General features: G+C 38.9%; 1 protein-coding gene across 1 annotated transcript; it reads right to left on the bottom strand.

The window, feature by feature from the left end:
• Nucleotides 1-5,232: 5,232 nt before the first annotated feature.
• Nucleotides 5,233-20,830, bottom strand: POLR3D (RNA polymerase III subunit D). The gene is made up of 8 exons (XM_051975693.1): nt 20,507-20,830; nt 14,625-14,668; nt 14,017-14,168; nt 13,719-13,843; nt 13,328-13,490; nt 12,377-12,639; nt 11,882-12,034; nt 5,233-11,716 (listed from the first exon to the last, which is right to left on the bottom strand). The coding sequence occupies exons 1-8, from the start codon at nt 20,669-20,671 to the stop codon at nt 11,594-11,596; spliced, it is 1,188 nt and encodes a 395-aa protein (XP_051831653.1). The 5' UTR covers nt 20,672-20,830; the 3' UTR covers nt 5,233-11,593.
• Nucleotides 20,831-21,200: the final 370 nt, after the last annotated feature.

The raw sequence follows: 21,200 nt of genomic DNA, 5'->3' as shown, positions 1-21,200 counted from the left end.
AGGGATGTATTGGGAAAAGGGAAAAGAGAGAGATAGAATGGAGAAAATTTTGTCACATGACAGAGGCAAGGAAGAGGTTTCACAGTGGAGAGGGAAGAATATCTGCATATATATGTATGTACGTATGTATGCATGTGCATATCTGTAGAGGGCCAGAACTCTGAAAAGGTATACTTAAGCCTCCGTATGATTGATGAGATGATTCTCTAGCTATAAGTACATACTTAGTGTGATACTTAATGTGATATAATGATGTAATGTTCTACAGCTGACGCATGCTCAGTATGGTATAATGATGTAATCGTACTGAAGTATTTAAGGGTTGATGGAGGGACACAGAAGCCTCTCAGCCACAGACACAAGAGATGATGCCAGATTCCAGACTCCATCTTTGTTTTTTTGTTTGTTTGTTTGTTTTTGTTTTTTGCTGAGGCAAATGGGATTAAGTGACTTGCCCAGGGTCACACAGCTAGTAAGTGTTAAGTGTGTGAAGTCAGATTTGAACTCAGGTCCTTCTGACTTCAGGGCTAGTGCTCTATTCACTGCACCACCTAGCTGCCCCCAGACTCCATCTTTGACCAGCCACAGGGCCCCCCTGCCTCCTTCACTCCTCCACTAAGACCAAGGATTCAGGCTAATCCCGAGGTCCTCCAGAAAGCTAGTTCAGACTTTACATGTATCTATACTCATTCAGTTATATATTGAAATCTATTTTACCCACTAGTAATAGAAGGGAAAGGGGAATAAGACAAAGTGTGTGAGAATGATAAAAAGGAGAGCCAATTAAAAGAGGCAGTGGTTAGAAGCAAAACAACTTTTGAGGAGGGACAGGATAAAAAGAAAGAAGAATAAATGGGAAAAAATGAGCTGGAGAGGAAAACAGAACAATCATAACTGTGAATGTGAAAGCAATGAGCACACTATAAAACCAAATGGATTAGAAACAAGAATCTAACAATGTTATTTATAGGAGAGACACTTGAAACAGAAGGATAGCCAGAGTTAAGATAAAGGACTGGAATAGAACTGAATATGTTTTAGTTGAAGTGAAAAAGGCAAGGGAATAATCATGATCTCAGACAAAGCAAAAGCAAAAATGAACCCAAATAAGAAGGATAATTAAGAAAACTATTTTTTACTAAATGTTATCATAGACAATGAAGTAATAAAAAATATAGCAAGTTTCTCTGCTAAAGGCCTCATTTTTCAAATAGGTAAGAAATTATAAACAAATTTATAAAAAACAAAATTATAGTTCATTTCCCAATTAATAAATTGATAAAAGGATATGAACAAGCAGTTTTCAGAAGAAGAAATCAAAGTTCTCTATAGTCCATATGGAAAAAAATTCTCTAGCTCACTGTTGATTAGAGAAATGCACATTAAAACAACTCTAAGGTATCATCTCACCCCTATCAGAAACAATAAATGCTGGCAGAAATGAGGGAAAAGATATACTAATCAACTGTTAAATAGTGAACTGATCCAACCAATTTGCAGAACAATTTGGAACAAAGAACTGTAAAACTTCATATCCTTTGATGTAGTAATATCATATTAGTACTATATCTAAAAGTGATCAAAGAAAAGGGAAAAGAACTTAAATAGGCACAAATATTTTTATTAGCTGTTTATTAATAAAACATAAAATATGTTTTATTAGCTGTGTTTAACAAACACAAATATGTTTATTAGCTAGGTGGCAAAGAATTGGAAATTGAGGGAATGCTCTTCAATTAGGAAATAACTGAACAAGTTGTGGTATATAATTGTGATGAAGTACTATTGTTCTATAAGAAATTATGAGGGGTACATGGTAAATCATATATGAACTGAAGCAAAGTGAAACATTAAGAATTGGAACATCACTGTACATAGTAACAGCAATGTTGCAACTATGATAGACTTTGCTACTCTGAAAAATACAATAATCCTTGACAATTCCAAAGGACTTATTGTAAAAAAAAAAAATGCTATCCACTTCTAGAGAGAAATAATAAATGGAATGCAAATTAAAGTATAATTTTATCACTTCAAGTTTTTTTTTAATATGACTAATATTTGAAATGTTTTGCAAGATTTCATATGTACAATTACCTGATATCATATTGCTTGCTTTTTTAATGGATAGGAGAGATGGAAGAGGAAAGGAAAGAATTTGGAAGTCAAAATTTTTAAAGTAAAGAATGTTAAAAATGAATAATAAAATTAAGAAAACTCAAAAGTACAGGGGAATGGCATTAAATGTTGATTCATTACAGATCTTGTGTCCAATTTAAAGCAACATCATTGTTCTTGTTTTAAGAGAAGCCAGGAACTCCCAAGTGACCAGGAGAATAAAAGTTAAAAACTCTATCCACCAAAGTTCTGTCCTATGTCCTCTTCTCGTTTCACTTGTACACAAGTGAACCTGTGTGTGTGTGTGTGTGTGTGTGTGTGTGTGTGTGTGTGTATGTATGTAATAGATTTACCTCTTGGGAAGTCTGGTAAAAAGCCTATCACTTCCCTGATGTTATGGTCTTGTCACAGTCCTCTTTGAGAACAAGGGACAAACAATCCCTGTGAGTAGGAGTGGAAGGTGCCTCACTGGGAATCCAACTGGAACTGGCCAGTTGGGCAACCCAAGTTCTTTTCTTTTTCTTCTTTCCCTCTGTCCACATAGTATATTATACCTTTACCTGCAGGTGCTCTGCTGAAAGGAATATAATTTTGATCGCTGAAACCTCCCAAGCTATTTTAGGGTTTAAGGGCTAGCAACGTGCCCTAAGTCCAAATTAGTCTGGCTCTCATCGACCAACAATAGGTTTCAGATCAAGCCCCACTTAGCCAACATTTAGGCCAATATAGGCCCAGAGGAAATGTAAAAAATTGTTTGTTTTGACCAGAAAGCGAATTTTGTTGTTTTGCTTCATTGTATCTTGATTTCCTATAAAGTCATTAGCTTCTATTTGCTCAATTCTAATTTTTAAAGAATTATTTTCCTCAGCGAGCTTTTGTATATCCTTTCCCAACTGGCCAATTTTGCTTTTTAAGGCATTCTTTTCCTCTAGCTTTTTGTATTTCCTTTTCCACCATTCTCAATTCTCTTCCCAATTTTTTCCTCTATCTCTCTTGATTTTCAAAATCCCTTTTAAGCTTTTCCATGGCAAGAGCCCAATTCTTATTTTTCTTGGAGGTTTTGGATGTAGGAGTTTTGACTTTGTTATCTTCTGAGTATATTTTGATGGTCTTTGCCACCATAGTAATTTTTAATGGTCAGAAATCTTTTCTGTTGTCTGCTCATTTTTCTTGTCTACTAGACTAGTCTAGTTCTACTCAGTTTTTAACTCTTTGTTAAACTAGGGCTCTGTTTCCAGGGTGGAGAGTCCATCAGGAGTTTTCTGCAACTGTTTTCAGAGATCCTTCCAGGGTCCTTACAAGCCCTCTTTTCTGCCTTGGAATTGTTAAGAGTGTCTCTGCCCCATTGTAGCTGTAAGATCAAGTGTGCTAAAGCAAGAGCGAGTCCTGCTGGTGCCAGGACTGTGGTTGGGGGTCTATGAGAATGCCTGGAAGCTATATTACTTCTCTTGGTGATCTCATCAAATTCCAATGGAAAAAAAAAAAAGGAAAAAAAAAAGTGAAATGTGTCATTGGAAAAACAATTGACCTGGAAAATAGATCCAGAAGAGATAATTTAAAAATTATTGGTCTATCTAAAAGTCAAGATAAAAAAGCGCCTGGACATCATCTTTCAAGAAATTGTCAAGGAAAACTATACTGATATTCTAGAACTGGAGAATAAAATAGACATTGAAAGAATCCACCAATCACTTCCTGAAAGAGATCTTCCAGATGAGTGAAATGAAATCTCCCAGAAATATTACAAACAAATTCTGGAACTCCAAGATCAAGAAAAAATATTGCAAGCATCCAGAAATAATTCAAGTATAATGAGCTACAATAAGGATAACACAAGATTTAGCAATTTCTAGAATTATTAAAGGGCTTATAACATGATATTCTGGAGAGCAGTGGAGCTATTATAATAAAAAATCATCCATTCAGGTGCAAGAATGTTTGTGGAAGCCCTCTTTGTAGCAGCCAGAAACTGGAAACTGAGTGGATGCCCATCAATTGGAGAAAGGCTGAATACATTTTGATATATGAATATTATGGAATATTATTTTTCTATAAGAAAGGACCAACAGATTGATTTCAGAAAGGCTTGGAGAGACTTACATGAACTGATGCTGAGTGAAATGAGCAGGACCAGGAGATCATTATCTATTTCAACAACAATGTAACAACATATAATAATATGATGATCAATTCTGATGGACATGGCCCTTTTCAACAATGAGATGAATCAAATCAGTTCCAATAGAGCAGTAATGAATTGAACCAGCTACACCCAGTGAAAGAACTCTGGGAGATGATAATGAACCATTACATAGAATTCCCAATCCCTCTATTTTTGTTCGCCTACATTTTTGATTTCCTTCACAGGTTAATTGTACATTATTTCAAAGTCTGATTCTTCTTGTGCAGCAAAATAACTGTATGGACATGTATACATATATTGTATTTAACTTATACTTTAAAATATTTAACATGTATTGGTCTACCTGCCATCTGGGGGAGAGAATGAGGGGAATAAGGGGAAAAAGTGGAACAAGTGCAGTTGTCAATGCTGAAAAATTACCCATGTATATATTTTGTAAATAAAAAGCTATAATGAAAAAAAAAATCCATTCAGCAAAACTGAGGATATTCTTTCGGGGGGAAAAAGTGGTCATTCAATGAAATAGAGGATTTTCAAACATTCATGATGAAAAGACCACAGCTGAATGGAAAATTTGATTTTCAAATACAGAACAAATACAAATAGAGAAATATAAAAAGGTAATCATGAAAGTGATATCATAAGGGACTTAATTAGGCTTATCTATTTATATGCCTACATGGGAAGATACTGGTAACTCATCAGAACTTTCTCATTACTATGGAAGTTTGTAGAAATATATATAGAGGGCACAAGTATGAGTTGAATATGAAGGGATATTATCTTTAAAAAAATAATGAAATTAAAGGCTGAGAGAAAAATGTAATGGGAGAAAGGGAAAAGTGAAATGGTGTAAATTATCTAACATAAAAAAAGAGGCAAGGAAAAATTTTTACAGTAGAGGGGAAGAGCAGGAGAGGGTGAGTGAGTGAACCTTACTGGCTCAAAAAGGAAATAACATACACACTCAATATGGATATAGAAATCTATTTTATCTTACAGGAAAATAGGAGGAGAATGGGATATGGAAGATGATGAAGAGAGGACATATCAGGGAAGGGAATGGTCAGTAGCAAAACACTTTTGAGGACAAGTAGGTGAAAGGAGAGAATAGAATGGGGGGAAATATAGCTGTATAATAATTGTAAAAAGAATTTTGAAGCAAGTTTCTCTGATAAGGCCTTATTTTTCAAACATAGTGGGAAGTGGGTCAAATTTATAAAAAATTAAGTTATGCCCCAATTGATAAATGATCAAAAAATATGCTCTATGCCCAAAAAACTATAAATTTATGCATATTCTTTGGCCTAACAAACAGCACCATTACTAGATATGAGATTACCAAAAGAGATTTAAAGGAAAAGGACCTATATGTATGAAAATGTTAGTAGCTATTTTCTCAGGGGAAAAAATTTGGAAATTGAGGGGATGTCAATCAATTGGGGAATGGCTGAATAAATTGTGATATGTGATAGTCATGAAAAACTATTGGTATGTGGGAAATGAGCAGGATGCTCTCAGAAAAAAACCTGGAAAGTCCTCCAAGTACTCAAGCAAAGTGAAATGTACTATATACAAGGTTATAGCAATGTTCTGGGATGACCAACTATAAAATGACTGCTATTTTCAGCAGTATAGTGATCTATGACTACTCTAAAGAACGTATGATGAAAAATCCTATCCATACCCAGAGAAGAAACTGATTATGTTTGAATATAGATTGAAACATACTTTCTTCAATTTGGAACTATACTCAAGAAATTATCAAACTGAACACCAGCCCTGAAGTCAGGAGGACCCGAGTTCAAATCTGTCCTTGGACACTTAACGTTTCCTAGCTTTGTGATCCTGGGCAAGTCACTTAACCCCAACTGCCTCAACAACAACAACAACAAAAGAAATTATCAAACTGTGCACACATTTTAATCCAACAGTGCTTCTATGCAGCCTATATCCCAAAGAGATCTTAAAGGAAGAAAAGGGACCCACATGTACAAAAATGTTTGTGGCAATCCTCTTTGTAGTGGCAAGGAACTGAAAACTGAGTGGATGCTCATCAGTTTGCGAATGGCTGAAATAAAGCATGGTATATGGCTGATTTTAGAGAGATTTGGAGAGACTTAACAGGAACTGATGCTAAGTGAAATGAGCAGAACCAGGAGATCATTGTACATGGCAACAAGAAAATTGTACAATGATCAATTCTGATGGATGAGGCTCTTTGCAACAATGAGATGATTCAGGCCAGTTTCAATGCTCTTCTGATGAAAAGAGCCATCTACACCCAGAAAGAGGAGTGTGGGAACACTCTTTTTGTTGTTCACTTGCATTTTGTTTTCTTATTCATTTTCTTTACTTTTTTATCTGATTTTTCTTGTGCAGCAAGATAACTATCAATGTTTACACATATTGGATTTAACATATATTTTAACATGTATAATATATATTGGATTGCTTGCTATCTGGGGGACGGGATGGGGGAAGGAGAGGAAAATTTGGAACATAAGGCTTTGCAAGGATCAATGGTGAAAAAATTATCCATGCATATGTTTTGAAAATAAGCTTTAATAAAAAAGAAAAAAAGAAACATACTCTCTTTTTAAAAACTGTTTTCTTGAGCGTTTTTCTTAATTAGGATGGAAGATTTGTTTTGTCTTTCATAACATGAAATGTTTTATATAACTTCACAAGTAGTTTATTAACAGGAGTTGGGGTGGGAATAAGGGAGAGAATCTAGAACTCAAAAATTTTCAAAAACAAATGTTAAAAAATTGTTTTAAATGTAACTGAGAAAATATTAGATATTTTTTAAAAATTCAATGAATTATGCTCTCTATGTAAATGATTCCCTGATCTATATATTCAGCCTTCTTCTCTCAGCTGAGCTAGTCATCCCATCTCCACTTTGAAATGAACACCCTGTAGGCATTCTTCCCCTTTCCAGAAACTTCCAAATTACAGTTCAGAGTACCAACCCTCCATTCACCTAGTTTACAACTGTGGTGTGGTACTTGAATTCTCACTCTTCCTTACTCCACAGATCTGATCTATTGCCAAATCTTGTCATTTCTATCCTCACACTATCTCATGCCCTTTTTCTCCAATCTCAAATATTACAGATCTTTATCACCCTGCTCCTGTATTGTTATAGCTAACTGGTCTCCTTGCCTCCCTTTTCCTACATTGAGCTAATCACAATATCCCTCCTTTGCTCAATGAGCTTTAATGGACTCCTATTTCCAAAACAAACAAAAATAGCATCTTGCTTGGCATTGAAAACTCCTTATATAATGACTCTTTTCTGTTTTCAGTCTTATTATACCTTACCTCCAAGTACTTAAAGATCTAGCTATACTGACCTATTTGCAGTTCCTCAAACATCTTTTTCTGTCTTTGCAAAGCCTGTCCCCCCTGCCTAGAACACTTTACCCCCTTTTCTGTGCCTTTTGGGTTTCCTGGGTTCCTTCCTTTGAAGGTCAAAGCATATTTTCTTTAAGAGGCCTTCCCTGGTTTTCCTAGCTGCTAAACATCTTCCCCTTTCAGAGAGCCTTACATCAAAGAATGTCGTAGGGCCAATGGGCAGAAGTTGCAAATGTAAGCTTGACAGAAGGAAAAACAAATTGTACTTAATGGATTGTCTGACGACAATAGAAGACAATTGAGCTGAATGTTCAAATTACCAGAGATCAGAACTCATATATGGGCTGGACTCAACAGCTTCTAAAGGACTCTCAATCCTCACAGGTCAAGATATGTGATTATTATTCCTATTTCATGGATGAGGAAACCAAGTTTCAGGTTCTGACTTCCTCATTCTATAAAATGGCAGAACAAGAGCTCGTGTTCTGCACTCAGGATGTCAAGAACAATTAATGTTTTCTCCTTTACACCATGCTGTTTCCTATAGCAATGGTGTTAAACTCAAGTACAAAGCAGGTCACTAATTCCTACATAAGCCCTGTAGGCCACATTTAGTTTTAAAAGGTAATGTTATCCATGTCTTATTGTATCTTTATTTTGTGAACAATTTATTATATTTTAATCTAGTTCTATTGTACCACCTCTGGCCTATAGCACAGAGCTCAACCTTTTATCTTTGGTACCTTTCCCCATTTATTTTATGTTCTCTATTACTGATATTTGCTATATATTTGTGTGCAGGTGGATACTATGACAGGTGTTAAGTGAAATAATATTTACAAAAGATCTTGCTTCACAGAGATCTCTTCCTGGAGATGCTCCCCATAGAAAAGCTAAATGACCCCTTTCCTTATGATCTCTAGGATTTTCTATCTGTGTTTGCTATTAAACTCTGATATTATCCATCTATATACACTGATTCCTCATAGTTTTATGGATAAAGATCTAGTTACAAAGTAGATGTGGCAATCTGTTTTTGTGTAGTTTTCAAATAAAAATCTTGGCTGTGTTCACTTCACTTTACAAATTCCCTTCCCTTTGTATTTGAACTTGTAATGTTTTTATAAACTATATATACAAAGCTGCAATTAAATCCATACAGACTTTTATTCCATTAAATGCATGAAAGCAAGTGAGTCAAGATATTTGATCCAGATGCTCAGACTGGAAGGCAATCTTGCTTTCCCTCTTCTTTACCCTTGATGACATCTAATTTGTGGCTCAGGAGAATAGAGAGAACAGACTGATGCAGGAAGACTGATTTATCGTGACTCAAAACTTAAGATACACTGAAGGGAGCATGCTGAGCCATTTGACAAAAGATATAACTCTCACATTCCCACTTAGGAGTTTTAAAGGGTCAGGACCAGTGATGGCAAATCCTGGTGGGTACTTAACACCTTTGAATTTGGGTTTAAAATATCTTATTCTTCATCAAAAAGAGATCACTGAGTTTATCATTGAAAACCTTTGGCACAAAAAGTCATCAACAGTTCTCAAAGAGCAGCTGATAACAGCTGGCGTTTATGCAGTACTTATATTATCTCATTTTATCCTCTTAACAACCCTGGGAGGTAGATGCTGTAATTATCCCCATTTTACAGAGAAGGAAACTGAGGTTGAAAGAGGATCAATATCTTGCACAAGGTCACTTGGCTGATGTTAGGTTGGTTTTGAACTCAGGTCTTCCTGATTCCAGCTCAGTGTTCTGCTCACTGGGCCACCAACTGCTTGAAAACAAGAGCAATAATTGCGACCCAGAGAATTAGGATAAGTCAGGCTCACCGGCAATTTTTGTCTGCTGAGTTTCCCACTCAACTTATGGAAATCTTGTCCAACTGACAATGAACTTCCAAGGAAGCCTCTCCCCAGTCATCTAACTGGTCCCAATCTTTGATTTCACCGTACAGAGACTATACAAAGATAAATCTTTCTCTACATAGAACAACAACTGTTCTGCAACTTAATTCTGAGGAGAGGTTATGACTTACCTATGATATCACATAGCCATTAACTGCCAAAAGAAGGACCTGAACCTAGGACCTCCTGTCTCCAAGGCTAGTTTTCTAACCAAACTTTAGTTTTCTAAACTATTTTCCTATAATAAAGCAGAGATGCATGAACTTGCTAGTGATGGGAACAAATGGACAAAACAATGCCCAAATAGTCTATTAATCTTTGTAACCATTTACTGACCAAGAGGTTCATGGATGATAGGACCAGGGAAAGCCTCAACTATGACTGATGTGGCAGTATAACAGAATAAAGGTAAGCATTTGTTATATGAAACCAATTTCCTCACCAGGGCCACTTAGAAGCAGAGAAAGGATCATCTTTATGAAATCACACCCTACTGTGACCTCATTTCTATTCAACCAGCAGCTTAGTAAGCTCAGAACAAAGGACTTCTGGGACACAAGTTTCTTAGTATCAATGGAACTCTCTTCTCCTAAAGTTATACACTAAACTCTAACATCACTTCTATGGAAAGGGCCATTAATAACAGCCTACAGATGCAGTGCCAGATGCTACTTTGCACCTCAGATATATTTGTGCCAGCTATAATTGTGCCTTTGGAGATCATATGGCTAGAGAACAGAGTTTTAGACTAGATTTTTTCCCTCTATCAATCCAGAACTGCATCACTACACGTTCCTTGAACAATGCAATGCTTCAGGAACAACTTTAAGAAGAATATCTGAAAGTCTTGGTATTTCCTACTTCTTGAGGCATGTAGTGTGCATGATGGCATTGGGTCATCATTGTTTGTAGCTGAGGTTGGAAGAAACTCAGTACAACTGACAGATTCTACTAAGAAGGGAAAGGAGAGGCCAGCTTCTCCCCAAAGGGCTATCCCTTGGAGGGACCAAACGCCCAGTGATCCAGATTCAACCTGTATACTGAAGGCAGTAATACCATGGGCCTCCGAACATAAGAGCCAAACAAGGAAAGCCTGGCTGTGACTGTGATCCAAGAAGAGTAGGTATGTTTTATGGTGGTGGGAGAGAGGGGAATAGGAGAGTCTCTCTAGCTCAAGGCTTTTGGAATAGTATATTACATCAGGGTGAGGCTCCCTTTATAATGTCCATCACTTTTTTTTCTATCCAGGCTTATGTCAGCCTTTGACTAGGGTGGTGACAATACCTCAGGGCCAACACAATTATCCCCTTCTGAGGAAAACCTGGCTACTCTGGCAGAGAAAAAGTACTACAGCAGTTAGGCATGGGATAGGCCCCCCAAATCATTCAAGAGCACATGAAGATGAACAAACAGTGCATTGACAGAAGTTTCTCTATTCATGCCTTCCAAAAGAGCCTATACTTTAGCAAATGTTGGCTTAAGAGTCCATAGGAAAAAGGTATCCTACACAATTTGTATATCAGGACCTTTAAAATGGTAGATTTTCCTGTGTTTTCTGCTTCAGAGGAGTAAAGCTGGAGCCTATTCCCCTGAGAAACAGCTGACAAAGAAGGACTAGAGGAGGAGTTGGAGGTCGAAGAACAGGAAACACCTATACTTCCCTCCAGGAGATTCAAAAGAGGAAAACCAAAAGAAATAGTCTTATTTTCCATGACTCCATTTGGGTTTCGACTGCCCTTCAGCACATATGGATACAGTCAGTAGCAAAAGGGGGAGACATAAATATACAGTATAAATAGACTGGGCACAAGCCCATAAATACAGCAGCAGGCATGTGCTTATTATTTCCATTTTCTTCAAAGGCTATCAAGCCATTCATCACCACTTGGGAAGAAGTCCTTGAATCCCTGCAATCTCTGGATAACCAGCCATGATATTTATCAGAGACAAGAGTTGGAGGTTTGAATGGTCTTCTAGGTCCCAAAGGAATTCAGGAATGAAAATCCTAGGCAAAGAGAAAATGGCACTCCCTTCACTTTCAATTGGCTGGCTTTACCGCTGTTTGTGATCCAAGAGGGATTCGAAATCAGGGGAACACACAAGCTTGTGTTTCACATGGCCCAGCACTGTCAGATCACCTGTTCTGCTATCTCCAATGCCCACAGACACCAGCTCCTACAAGTGAAGAAAGAATAATCTTATTGCCACTTGGTCTCAGCCTTTCCTGAACCCCAACCAGTTTTGGGTTCTCTGCCTCAGCATCTGGCTCCAAGACCCCTTCCAAAGAACTTTACTCCATACACCCTTAAAAACTTATGCGTTTCTCCTTTCAAAAATTACCTGCAAAAAAGAGCAGGAAGTACCCACTGTTACATCCAGAGTAACTTTGCCCAGAAGCAGTTGCACCTTTCCCGATTTTCGGATAAGCAGTTTTCCCACTTGACCCTCTGTCAGGTCACTCAGTGTACACAGGTTCTCTGCCAGTTTAGCTTCCTATAGGTTAGATGACAAAGAAGAGAAGTTATTCTCAAGTGGGCCAAGGAAATGAGCTACCCTCTTCCCCAGAACCTCAAATTACTCCCAATAAACAATAGCGTGAGGGAGGGAATCAGAGGGACAGGGCTTGTGGCTCCTCAATGAACCCTCCTATTCTGAAATCCCGCAAATGAGTCAAGGAGTAGAAAATGAGTATTCCTGGCAAAAGTCAGGCTAGAATGCGAATGATACACACTGAGGGGCTTCCTCTGCCTGTGACCCTCAGCCCTCTCTTCCCTTAGTGGGTCCCAAGTTTGTTGCCTTTCTTATCTCCCCCACTTACACTCTTCATGATCATACCCGGTCTTTCTCTGGCTTCACAAGCACCATTTGCCCATCTTCTCCTTGAACCTCTGTCTTAATGGGTTTGATGTCCTGGGTGGGAGGTTGACCAGGAAGTGTGTCAGGAAGCTGCAAGAACAAAAGTTCTTCCTCCTTGGCAAAGCTCAGCTCCCTGAGTAAGTCTGCCACAGACACATCTTGAGGAAGTACAGGGACCACCCGGCCAGGCCTGGAGGGGGCAGCTGCTTTGGTCTCTTCCTCATCTTGGGGTTCCTCTTTCACTGCACCAGAGAAAACAAATGAAGGGATTTCCATGTGTGTGCCTGTGCAGAAGTTTGGAAATCTCTGAACTTAGGAAAAAAATTTACAAAACTCACTTTAAAAGTACTTAAGTATTTATAAAATTTCAATGTTTTAAAGATCTTATAGCAAATGACCCAGAAATATGCAAACTGGGAGATCCATATAGAGATCTGACCAAATGAACATTTAAAAAAGAAATTGCACACAGTCTCAAGAAGCCTCTATAAACACACTTTTTTGAGTTAGTAAGCATTCCATACTTCCCAGTGGAAGGACATAAAAAGAATGTATCACAACATATTGTAACATATGTTGCACCACATATGTAACATATGTCTCAAGACAGAGAAATATGTGTGTATCTATCCTTTGCAGACTTCTAATGCAAAGTGCCCCTTGAAGGGAAGTCAGAGTGCAGAGGATGAACTTTATTCTGGTGCATCCTGCACAGGCATGTCAGTGGGCTAGGAGCCAGATGGCAACAGAGAGCTGAAGTACCGGTGCTGGGCACAGTGTAGTACAGGGCGGCAACCTCCTGGCATGGAAGGTCCTAGTTCTCTTTAGCCAGCATAGCGAAACACTTGTAATTAATAGTCTTTGGAGGGAGAGATTCCCTGGAGAGAAAGTGAGGCAAGCTAGAGACAAGGAGTCAGGGGAGGAGGATACCTTTCAGTGCTGGCATATCCACCTCCATGCTCTCTTCCTTCCCTAGCCAGGGCTTCATATCAGGTTCCTCGTTCTCTTCTTTAAAAAGCCACCCCGAGTGGGCCAGAGGAAGCTGCACAGGTTTATTGCGGGTGTCATTCTTGAGCCCTGGGTCATCTATAAACTGTCGGAAGGAAGAATCAAAAGACTCTTAACTTGGCAAGAAGAAAGGCACCACCTTCAATGGGACCCAACACTGTCCCTCTCTCAGCAGGGAGCTGATGCCCCAAACCCCTAAGACTAGGTACTGGCCAGCTTTTGGAAGACCTACTGCCACCTCAGCCATGCTTTCCAAAACCCCGCCGCAGGCTCACATAGAAGCCCTCTTCTCCCTGGAATCCCTGATACTCACATCATCCTTCTCTAGCATTCGGAGAATTTGTTTTGTTTCCTCATCTGTTTCCCTCTTCTCCTTTTTAATGTTGATGATATGAGATGGGCCAAAGTCTGACACATCCACGGTCTTATCCCAGCTGCCTGCAGGGAACCATTCAGCTCATTTGAGATAAAGAAGAGTTCAAGAAGAAAAAGAGATCACCCAAGGACCATATGCTCTGACCCCTTCTTCTTCATGACAGGTCGGCTCCTCTAACCCCCCTGGGACTTAATTCAAGCCCACCATCCATTTCTGACCCCTGCTTTTGTCCTACCTTTCTTTTTCATCATTTCTGCAGGACCCTGTTCAAAGATGGAGTGAGACTGGATCACTTCTGGACGACCCCTCCCCCGACCATGCCCATCTCGTTGCCGGTCTCGGTCCCTCTCTCGTTTTTCTTTCTTGACTGATATTTCTTCTTTTGGCCTGGAGAAAAGAAAGTATCACTTTGCCTTAAGAGCAGCTGCACCGTATTTTCCCCATGCTCAAAGATATGGACCTTTTCTAATCTGGGGAACATCTCCTTAATTTTCGGGTTCAGAAATCACAGTACCTTATATTTCCATCCTAAGGGTAAAATGAGTCAGAACTCAAACTGGAGTCCATCTCCTATTCTTCCTCCACACAGGCCATTACAGCTTGATTCCCCCATTATTTTCAACCTTATTAACTAATAACTGCTGAAATATCCAACACAAGATATTTCAGAAACAAGCAGATGACTATAGAGATGTTAGAATGAAAAGGATTCTAAAAGGTTGGGTTTTTTGGGGGGCTTAAAAAGATCAAAGCTTGAGTTTGAGATACTTTAATAGCTCCAGAGACCTAAGATCCTAAAATGGTTAAATGAGAGAAAGCCTCACAAGAGGCCTAACCACTTACTCTTCCTTGATCTTCCGGCTAATGATGTTAGGAGTGAAGGTTTTCTGAAAGTAAAATAATACAAGTCATAAAAGTATAAAACAGCCCAACAAACATCAACTTTTTTTTTTTTTTTTGCCCATATAATATTCTGAACGAAAGAGAGATTCAAATTTTACAGAACTGGAACTGGCTTAGGAAAAAAAAAATTCTAATGACCCATGTCATATAGTAAGGTAGGAATATGAATGAAACTCCCAACTCTTCAGCCTCATTTGCTTTTATTTGTAGTTTTACTCTCACTTTTCCTGCCCCCTCCAAATCTGTAGCTTTATATCTATAGGGAAAAAGTTTATTCTTGATATAGCACAGATGTGACATTGACAGATTCATGCTGGCTATGTTTTATACTCGCATAAGGTCCAGCAAGGTACTTGCATCCTCCTCCCCCCTTCTCTGTACTGTTTACTCACTCCAAGTTGCAAACATGCTGGTAGATTTGGGGGCAGTGTGTGCTTTCTTAGAATGGGGTGGCCAAGTGTGACCACACTGCTACTATTTATGTTCTAAGGATACTAATGGTAACCTGGTGTGTGGGAGGCATACTCTTCTACTTCTGAATCCTTAAAGAAATACTTCCCATTTAAATGTCAAGTCACTGATGATATCATCAAATCTTAATCTTGAAACATCTGTTATCAAGAAGCTAAGCAATAATAATCATAACATATACTCAATAGAAGTCAAAAGCAGAAACAGTAAAATATAACAATCTACCACTAAACACTTCCACCAATATAGTGCCTATGAAGGAGAATAGGCACATACTTAAAAGAGAAATCTTTGATGAGGTAAATGATTAAGGAAGCTTATGCATAAGGCAATTCATGACTCTGGACTACATACTTGAATGTCATCAGTCTCTTTTAAGCAAGAATTCCCACCATGCATTATCTACTCTTTTCTAAATCTCTCTAGTCTCTTGATGTAGGAAACTACATTTCTATTTTTAGATTACTTAAGTAAAGTTACAGTTCTTTTACAAAAATTGTAGTATTATAGTCTGCATGAAGCAGTAATTTCTTTAAGTCTGAAATCTGCCAACCTAATCAGGTCTGCTCTCTTTTCTAAGGGTTATTGAGAGGGGTTCCCCTTCCCAAAAAGTAGACAGCAAATAGGACAATGCCAATGTTTCTCACTACTCTTTTTTTTTTTTAAATTTTTATCAAACCATGAGTTTTTATTCTAAAATGCAACTAAAAGGACAACAGAGGTAGTAAGACAATAAAGGACAGTTTTGATATTCATAAAACATTTTTATGCATTTGCAGCTTTGTGCTAGTATCTTATATTTCTGAAATAACCCCTTATTTTGAACTTGTTAGTAATTTGAAATATTCTCTCATATAAGAATAAGTTTTCTTTAATTAAGCTAATTTATTGAACCTCAATGTTGATTCACATAATTTTTTGGGAGGAGGATAAGTAAAGAAGTGTTAAAATTTCTTTTCTTTGAAATTATTTTTGTAGACATTTTTAAAGACCTCATATTCTTTTAAAATAATAGTAATAGTGATGGGGGTACAGCTTCTAGGGGAAACATAGCAGTTGAGGAGGTCCCCTGATGTTAGAGTGCTTCTTTTCTAACAATCTGTCAATGATTTTAAAGTCTTCTGGCTTTAGAATCAGTGATCCTGAGATCCCCCTACCTTAAAGGGCTAATATTCTAACAATCTGACTGTCAATAATTCTAAAGTTTTCTGGCCTTAGAATAGTCCTATAAACATTACAATCTGACTGTCATCATTTATTGGTAGGTTTTAACCAAATTTGTCTCACTACTCTTTAAACATCTAAGAATTGTTTTCTACAATCAGTTCTCAGCAAAGCAACATCTCTGGGAAGCACAGATTATAGCCACAGATACAACGGTCCTCTTTTCTTCTGGTTGGTTCTCTTTCTGGCCATAGACAGGATAGCAAACAACAACAGAGAAAGGCAGCTATTATTTCTTCATCTGCCTTTTTACCTTCTGTTTTTGCCTGGTCACTTCGATTTCTAAGGCTTCAAAACAGGGCCTCCCATAAAGAGTAATCCATTTCTAACTCAAACTCAAAACCCCCGGTTTATCAGGTATATAACAAGTAAAAAACATACAATTTTCCCATAGTTCCCCAACAATTCTCCAATTTATAATTCTTTAGACATATCCTTTAAGACCCTGAAAAGGATAATATATAAATGTTTATGGACAACAATGCCTTTATAACATCCTTATCTTTAATCAGTACTTGTGACTTTGAGTAGCTTTCAAACATGTCCCTTAGGTAATATTAGTATGAAAGACAGTTTACTCTCGGATTCTCAGAACTATCTTAAGTTGCTTTTCTCACAGAAATATCCTTTTATGCCTCTTATGATTAAAAAAAAAAAAGACCCTCTAAGAAAAGGGCAATATCTTATGCTCATCAAAATTCCATTACAAAATCAGATTCTGCTGACCATATCCATACAAAACAATATATCAAATTGAAGTGATTGTGCTGAGATACTTCTGTAGTGGAAATGGCTTGGAAAGAGGTCTCAGTCCTAGTTTGAGTACTGGAGCTAAAAATAATCTTAAATCTAAGCAGATATTTCCATTCCTATCCCATCTCTAACTCATCCTTCACAAGCTACCTATCATCTTCCTAATAATCTCAACAGTCTTCTACTTAAAAGCCTTTGCCTCTCAAATAAAGTCTAATCATTTTATTGATTTGGTATTTATGACCTTCCATAATCTTCTATTCTAACCTATCTTATACTTTAACATGTTTAACATTTATGGAACTGCCTGCCATCTAGGGGAGGGGGTGGAGGGAAGAAGTTAGAACAGAAGTTTTTGCAAGGATCAATGTTGAAAAATTACCCATGCATATGTTTTTTCAACAAAAAGCTATAATGATAAAAAAAAAAAATTCCCTACAAGTATTCTACTCTCCAAATAAATAAAATCAATCCTACAGCACAATGGGAAATACATTGGACCTGCTGTCAGGAGAGAGCTAGGTTTGCTATCGAACTCTCTGTGATTGTGAGGAAGTCAGGGTCACCTCAATTATAATATGGCAAAATGAGGATAATATTTGTACATGGCTGTTAGGAAGATTTAATGAGACAATGTATATAAAGTGACTTAAACTTAACAACCTTAAAACTCTAGATAAATATTTTGGGGTTTGTTTGGGGTGTGGCTTTTGGGAGGCAATGGGATTAAGTGATATGCCCAGGATCATACAGCTAGTAAGTCTCACGTGTTTCAGGCCACCTTTAAATTTAGGTCCTCCTGATTCCAGAGCTGATGTTCTATTCACTGTGCCACCTAATTGCTCCCTGATAAATGTCAATTATTATTTGTTGTTCCATCTTATGCTTTCTTCTTAACTCCTCTCTCCACATGTTAAAAATCATTTAATTGCCAAGCTTTTGGCTATGAGTGTGTTAACTGAGATTCACTGGCATGTATTGTGAACTTGACAAAATGCTATCTTCAGCACCATCCCTACTTTTGAGCCTTTGTCACAGGGAGACCAGTTGAGTGCACCATCTGCAGAAATGAGGACAGAACTAAGAAAGTTAAGTTTAAGGAGAAATGAATAGTTTTGGATGTATTGAGTTACAGGTTCCCATGAATCATACAAGTAAAGAATACCCCACAAACATTTGAAAATACAGATTGAAGCCCAAAGTATTTGGACCTTCCTGGAACCCAAACTTTCTGTTCTTTGGCTACCCCCAAAGAGTGGATATGGTGAAGACTTGCAGTGGCTGTCCTTCCCTTTCATTGCTAGCCATCACTTATATCATGCAAGGCACAGTTGAATGAGGAGCCATGCCATAGACTGAAGAACATGGAGTAAAGTTCACAGGGTATCCCTTTTGTTCCCTAAACTTATTTGCTTTTGATATTGGGTTAAAGGAAACTTTGGGGGAACTTTAAAGGGGAAAAGAAGTCATGTAAACAAATAGCTTGAGGGAAGTATCTGAAAACCTAGTTTTTCCAGATTAATCGTGGTGATGGGGAGACTTGCAGCCTGATAACTTATTAAAAATAAGCAAGTGATGGTTTTATTTTTAAATGGAAATAGAATGACTTATAAAAGCATCAGTGGTCTTAGTCATCAAGTCCACAAACAAATTAATTTCCAGAAAGTCTTATTAAGTACCTATTGTATGCATTCTACTGTGGCATACTTGAGAATATATAGATAGGTATACATAGGCAGTGAAATGGTATAATATGTAGAGTGTAAGACTTGGGATCCGGAATATTTGCGTTCAAATTCTGTCTCAGCTACTTCTTAGCTGTGTTATTGTGGGCAAGTTTTCCTTGCCTCAATTTTCTCCTCTATATACTTAAGATGATAATAGCACCTACCTCCCAGAATCAACAAAATGAACATTAACACCTAACTTTGTGTGAGGCACTATGCTAAACATTGGAGATACAAATATGACCAAGAAAGATGTAGTCCCTACTCTACAGGAGCTTACAGTTTAAGCAAATAAGGCAGTTCACAAAAGGAAGTTGAAATGCACTAGGAGAAAGGTGTCTATGTTGGAGAAGAGGTCATTGAAATCTAAAACTAGTGCAGCCAGATGGAAAATGAGGGCAGAGTGCTTTGTGAACCTTAAAGTGCTACATAAATACTTATTATCATTGAGATACAGATTCAAGATGGAAATAGGCTAGAAGGATAAAATGTGATAAAGGCAGAGAAGACTAAAGATATTATGAGAAATTTGAGATTTCATGTGGAAAGTTAGGGAGGGCTCAATGAAGGAATCTAAACTGGGTCTTCCAGAAAAGGAATGATTTCAGCATCAATTGCCAACCTTTCTGTTTTCACCACCACTACCACCACCACCAAGTATTCCATTTAGGGTTTTTCTTGTTACTATTCAGTCCTCCTGTCTGAGCAGTTTGCCATGTCCTTTTCCAACTGAGGCAGACAGGGTGAAATGGTTTGCCTAGAATCACACAACCTAATACATATCCAAGATCGTGTTTGAACTCAGGAAGATAAATCTTCCTGACTCCAGGCCCAGCATTTTATCCAGTTTATATTTAGTATTGACTTATCTATGTACGGGTGTGATTCCCTTCACACACAAGTACCAAAGGGACCCACCCTACTTAAGGACAGAGAGCCTCACCACTCACAGCAGCAAGGAGATTAAATTTTTCCACCAGACTTAGTGGCTAGGTTGTCAAACAGAAGTCTGAACTTTCAATGTGAGAACCCAAGATCAAATTTAGCCTCAGATGAAGCTTACTGGCTGTGTGACCCGGGGCAAATGATTTCACTTGTCTGCCTCAGTTTTCTCATCTATAAAATGGGGGTCATAACAGCACCTACCTCCCAGTATAGCTGCAAGGATCAAATGAATGGAATCTTTGTAAAAATTAAGATACTCGCTTGGCACAGTATCTGGCACTGGTTTGATTTGTCATTTTAAAATCTTTTTACTAAAGCCTTGGAAGGTTTAAGTGTCCAGGACTCAGACTGGAGATCTCGGGGGTTCCCCCACACGCTACGAGGACACAAACTCACGCCAATCCTGACAGCTCTTCGAGGGAGGAACCAGGATAAACGATATACACAGATATAGGATCTGAGCAGGATCAGAGGGGGTTTCGGCCTTGAGGGGCGCCACCCTAAGTGACCAAAGCGATCTAAGCATGATGAGTCCCCGAGGAGAACCGCCTGGCAAAGGCTCGGAGGCGGGGCACGAGAGTTAAGGCACCCAGAGGTGATACGAGGTCGGGGGGAGCGGACTACGAAGGAACGGAACTACACGGAATGTGTGCGAGAAGGCTGGGGCGAGTCGGGGCGGACGGCTGTCTCTTCCCTCCTTACCTTCTTGACGCCCCCGAGGGTGAGGTCTCTGGAACGAATAGAAGGGAGGCGGCCTGGGGTGAGGGGGGCCGCGGGCCGCCGCCCGATAAGCCCCCGGGCCCCGGCCAAGGAAGGTCGGCCCCCTCCGGCGGGGCCCGGCTCCCCTGCCGAGCCGCCTTCTGACATCTTGAGCCAGCAACCTAGAGCCACGTGGCTGAGAAACCACGGAGGGAAGGTACAGGGAACCGCTCACTGCAGCCTCCCCTCCACCGCCATTGCCGCAACTGCGCCGGAGAATGGGGCGGAACCTAGTGTGTAACTCCTGGGGCCGCCACTTTGAGGAAGGGCGGAAACTGGTCTAGCCCGCCGCTTCCGTCTCGTTTCCCTGCAGGTCATTGAGGGGCCACGGGGAGGGGCGGAAGTAGGACGCCAAATGGGGCGTCGCCATTTTAGTAGAGGGCAGAAGTGAAAATGCCAGTATCCTTTGCTTCTTTCTAGTATAGGGCCGTGTCTCGTCTCAGTACGAAGTTTGGATGTAGCCATCTTTTTAGATGGCGGAAGTACGGCTATTCTGCAGGGGCACTAGGGTGGAAGGACTCCGCTTTGCACGCGCATGCGCCTAATCGTTTCTTAACTTTCTATTTCTCGGGATAGAAGATTAAAGCGTAAACTGCTTGCAGTCTTGGGTACTCTTGTCACTTCTCAGGCATTACAT

The sequence above is a fragment of the Antechinus flavipes genome, chromosome 2 (assembly GCF_016432865.1).
Source record: "Antechinus flavipes isolate AdamAnt ecotype Samford, QLD, Australia chromosome 2, AdamAnt_v2, whole genome shotgun sequence".
Taxonomy (NCBI): domain Eukaryota; kingdom Metazoa; phylum Chordata; class Mammalia; order Dasyuromorphia; family Dasyuridae; genus Antechinus; species Antechinus flavipes.
This window is presented reverse-complemented; position numbering and strand designations above follow the sequence as displayed.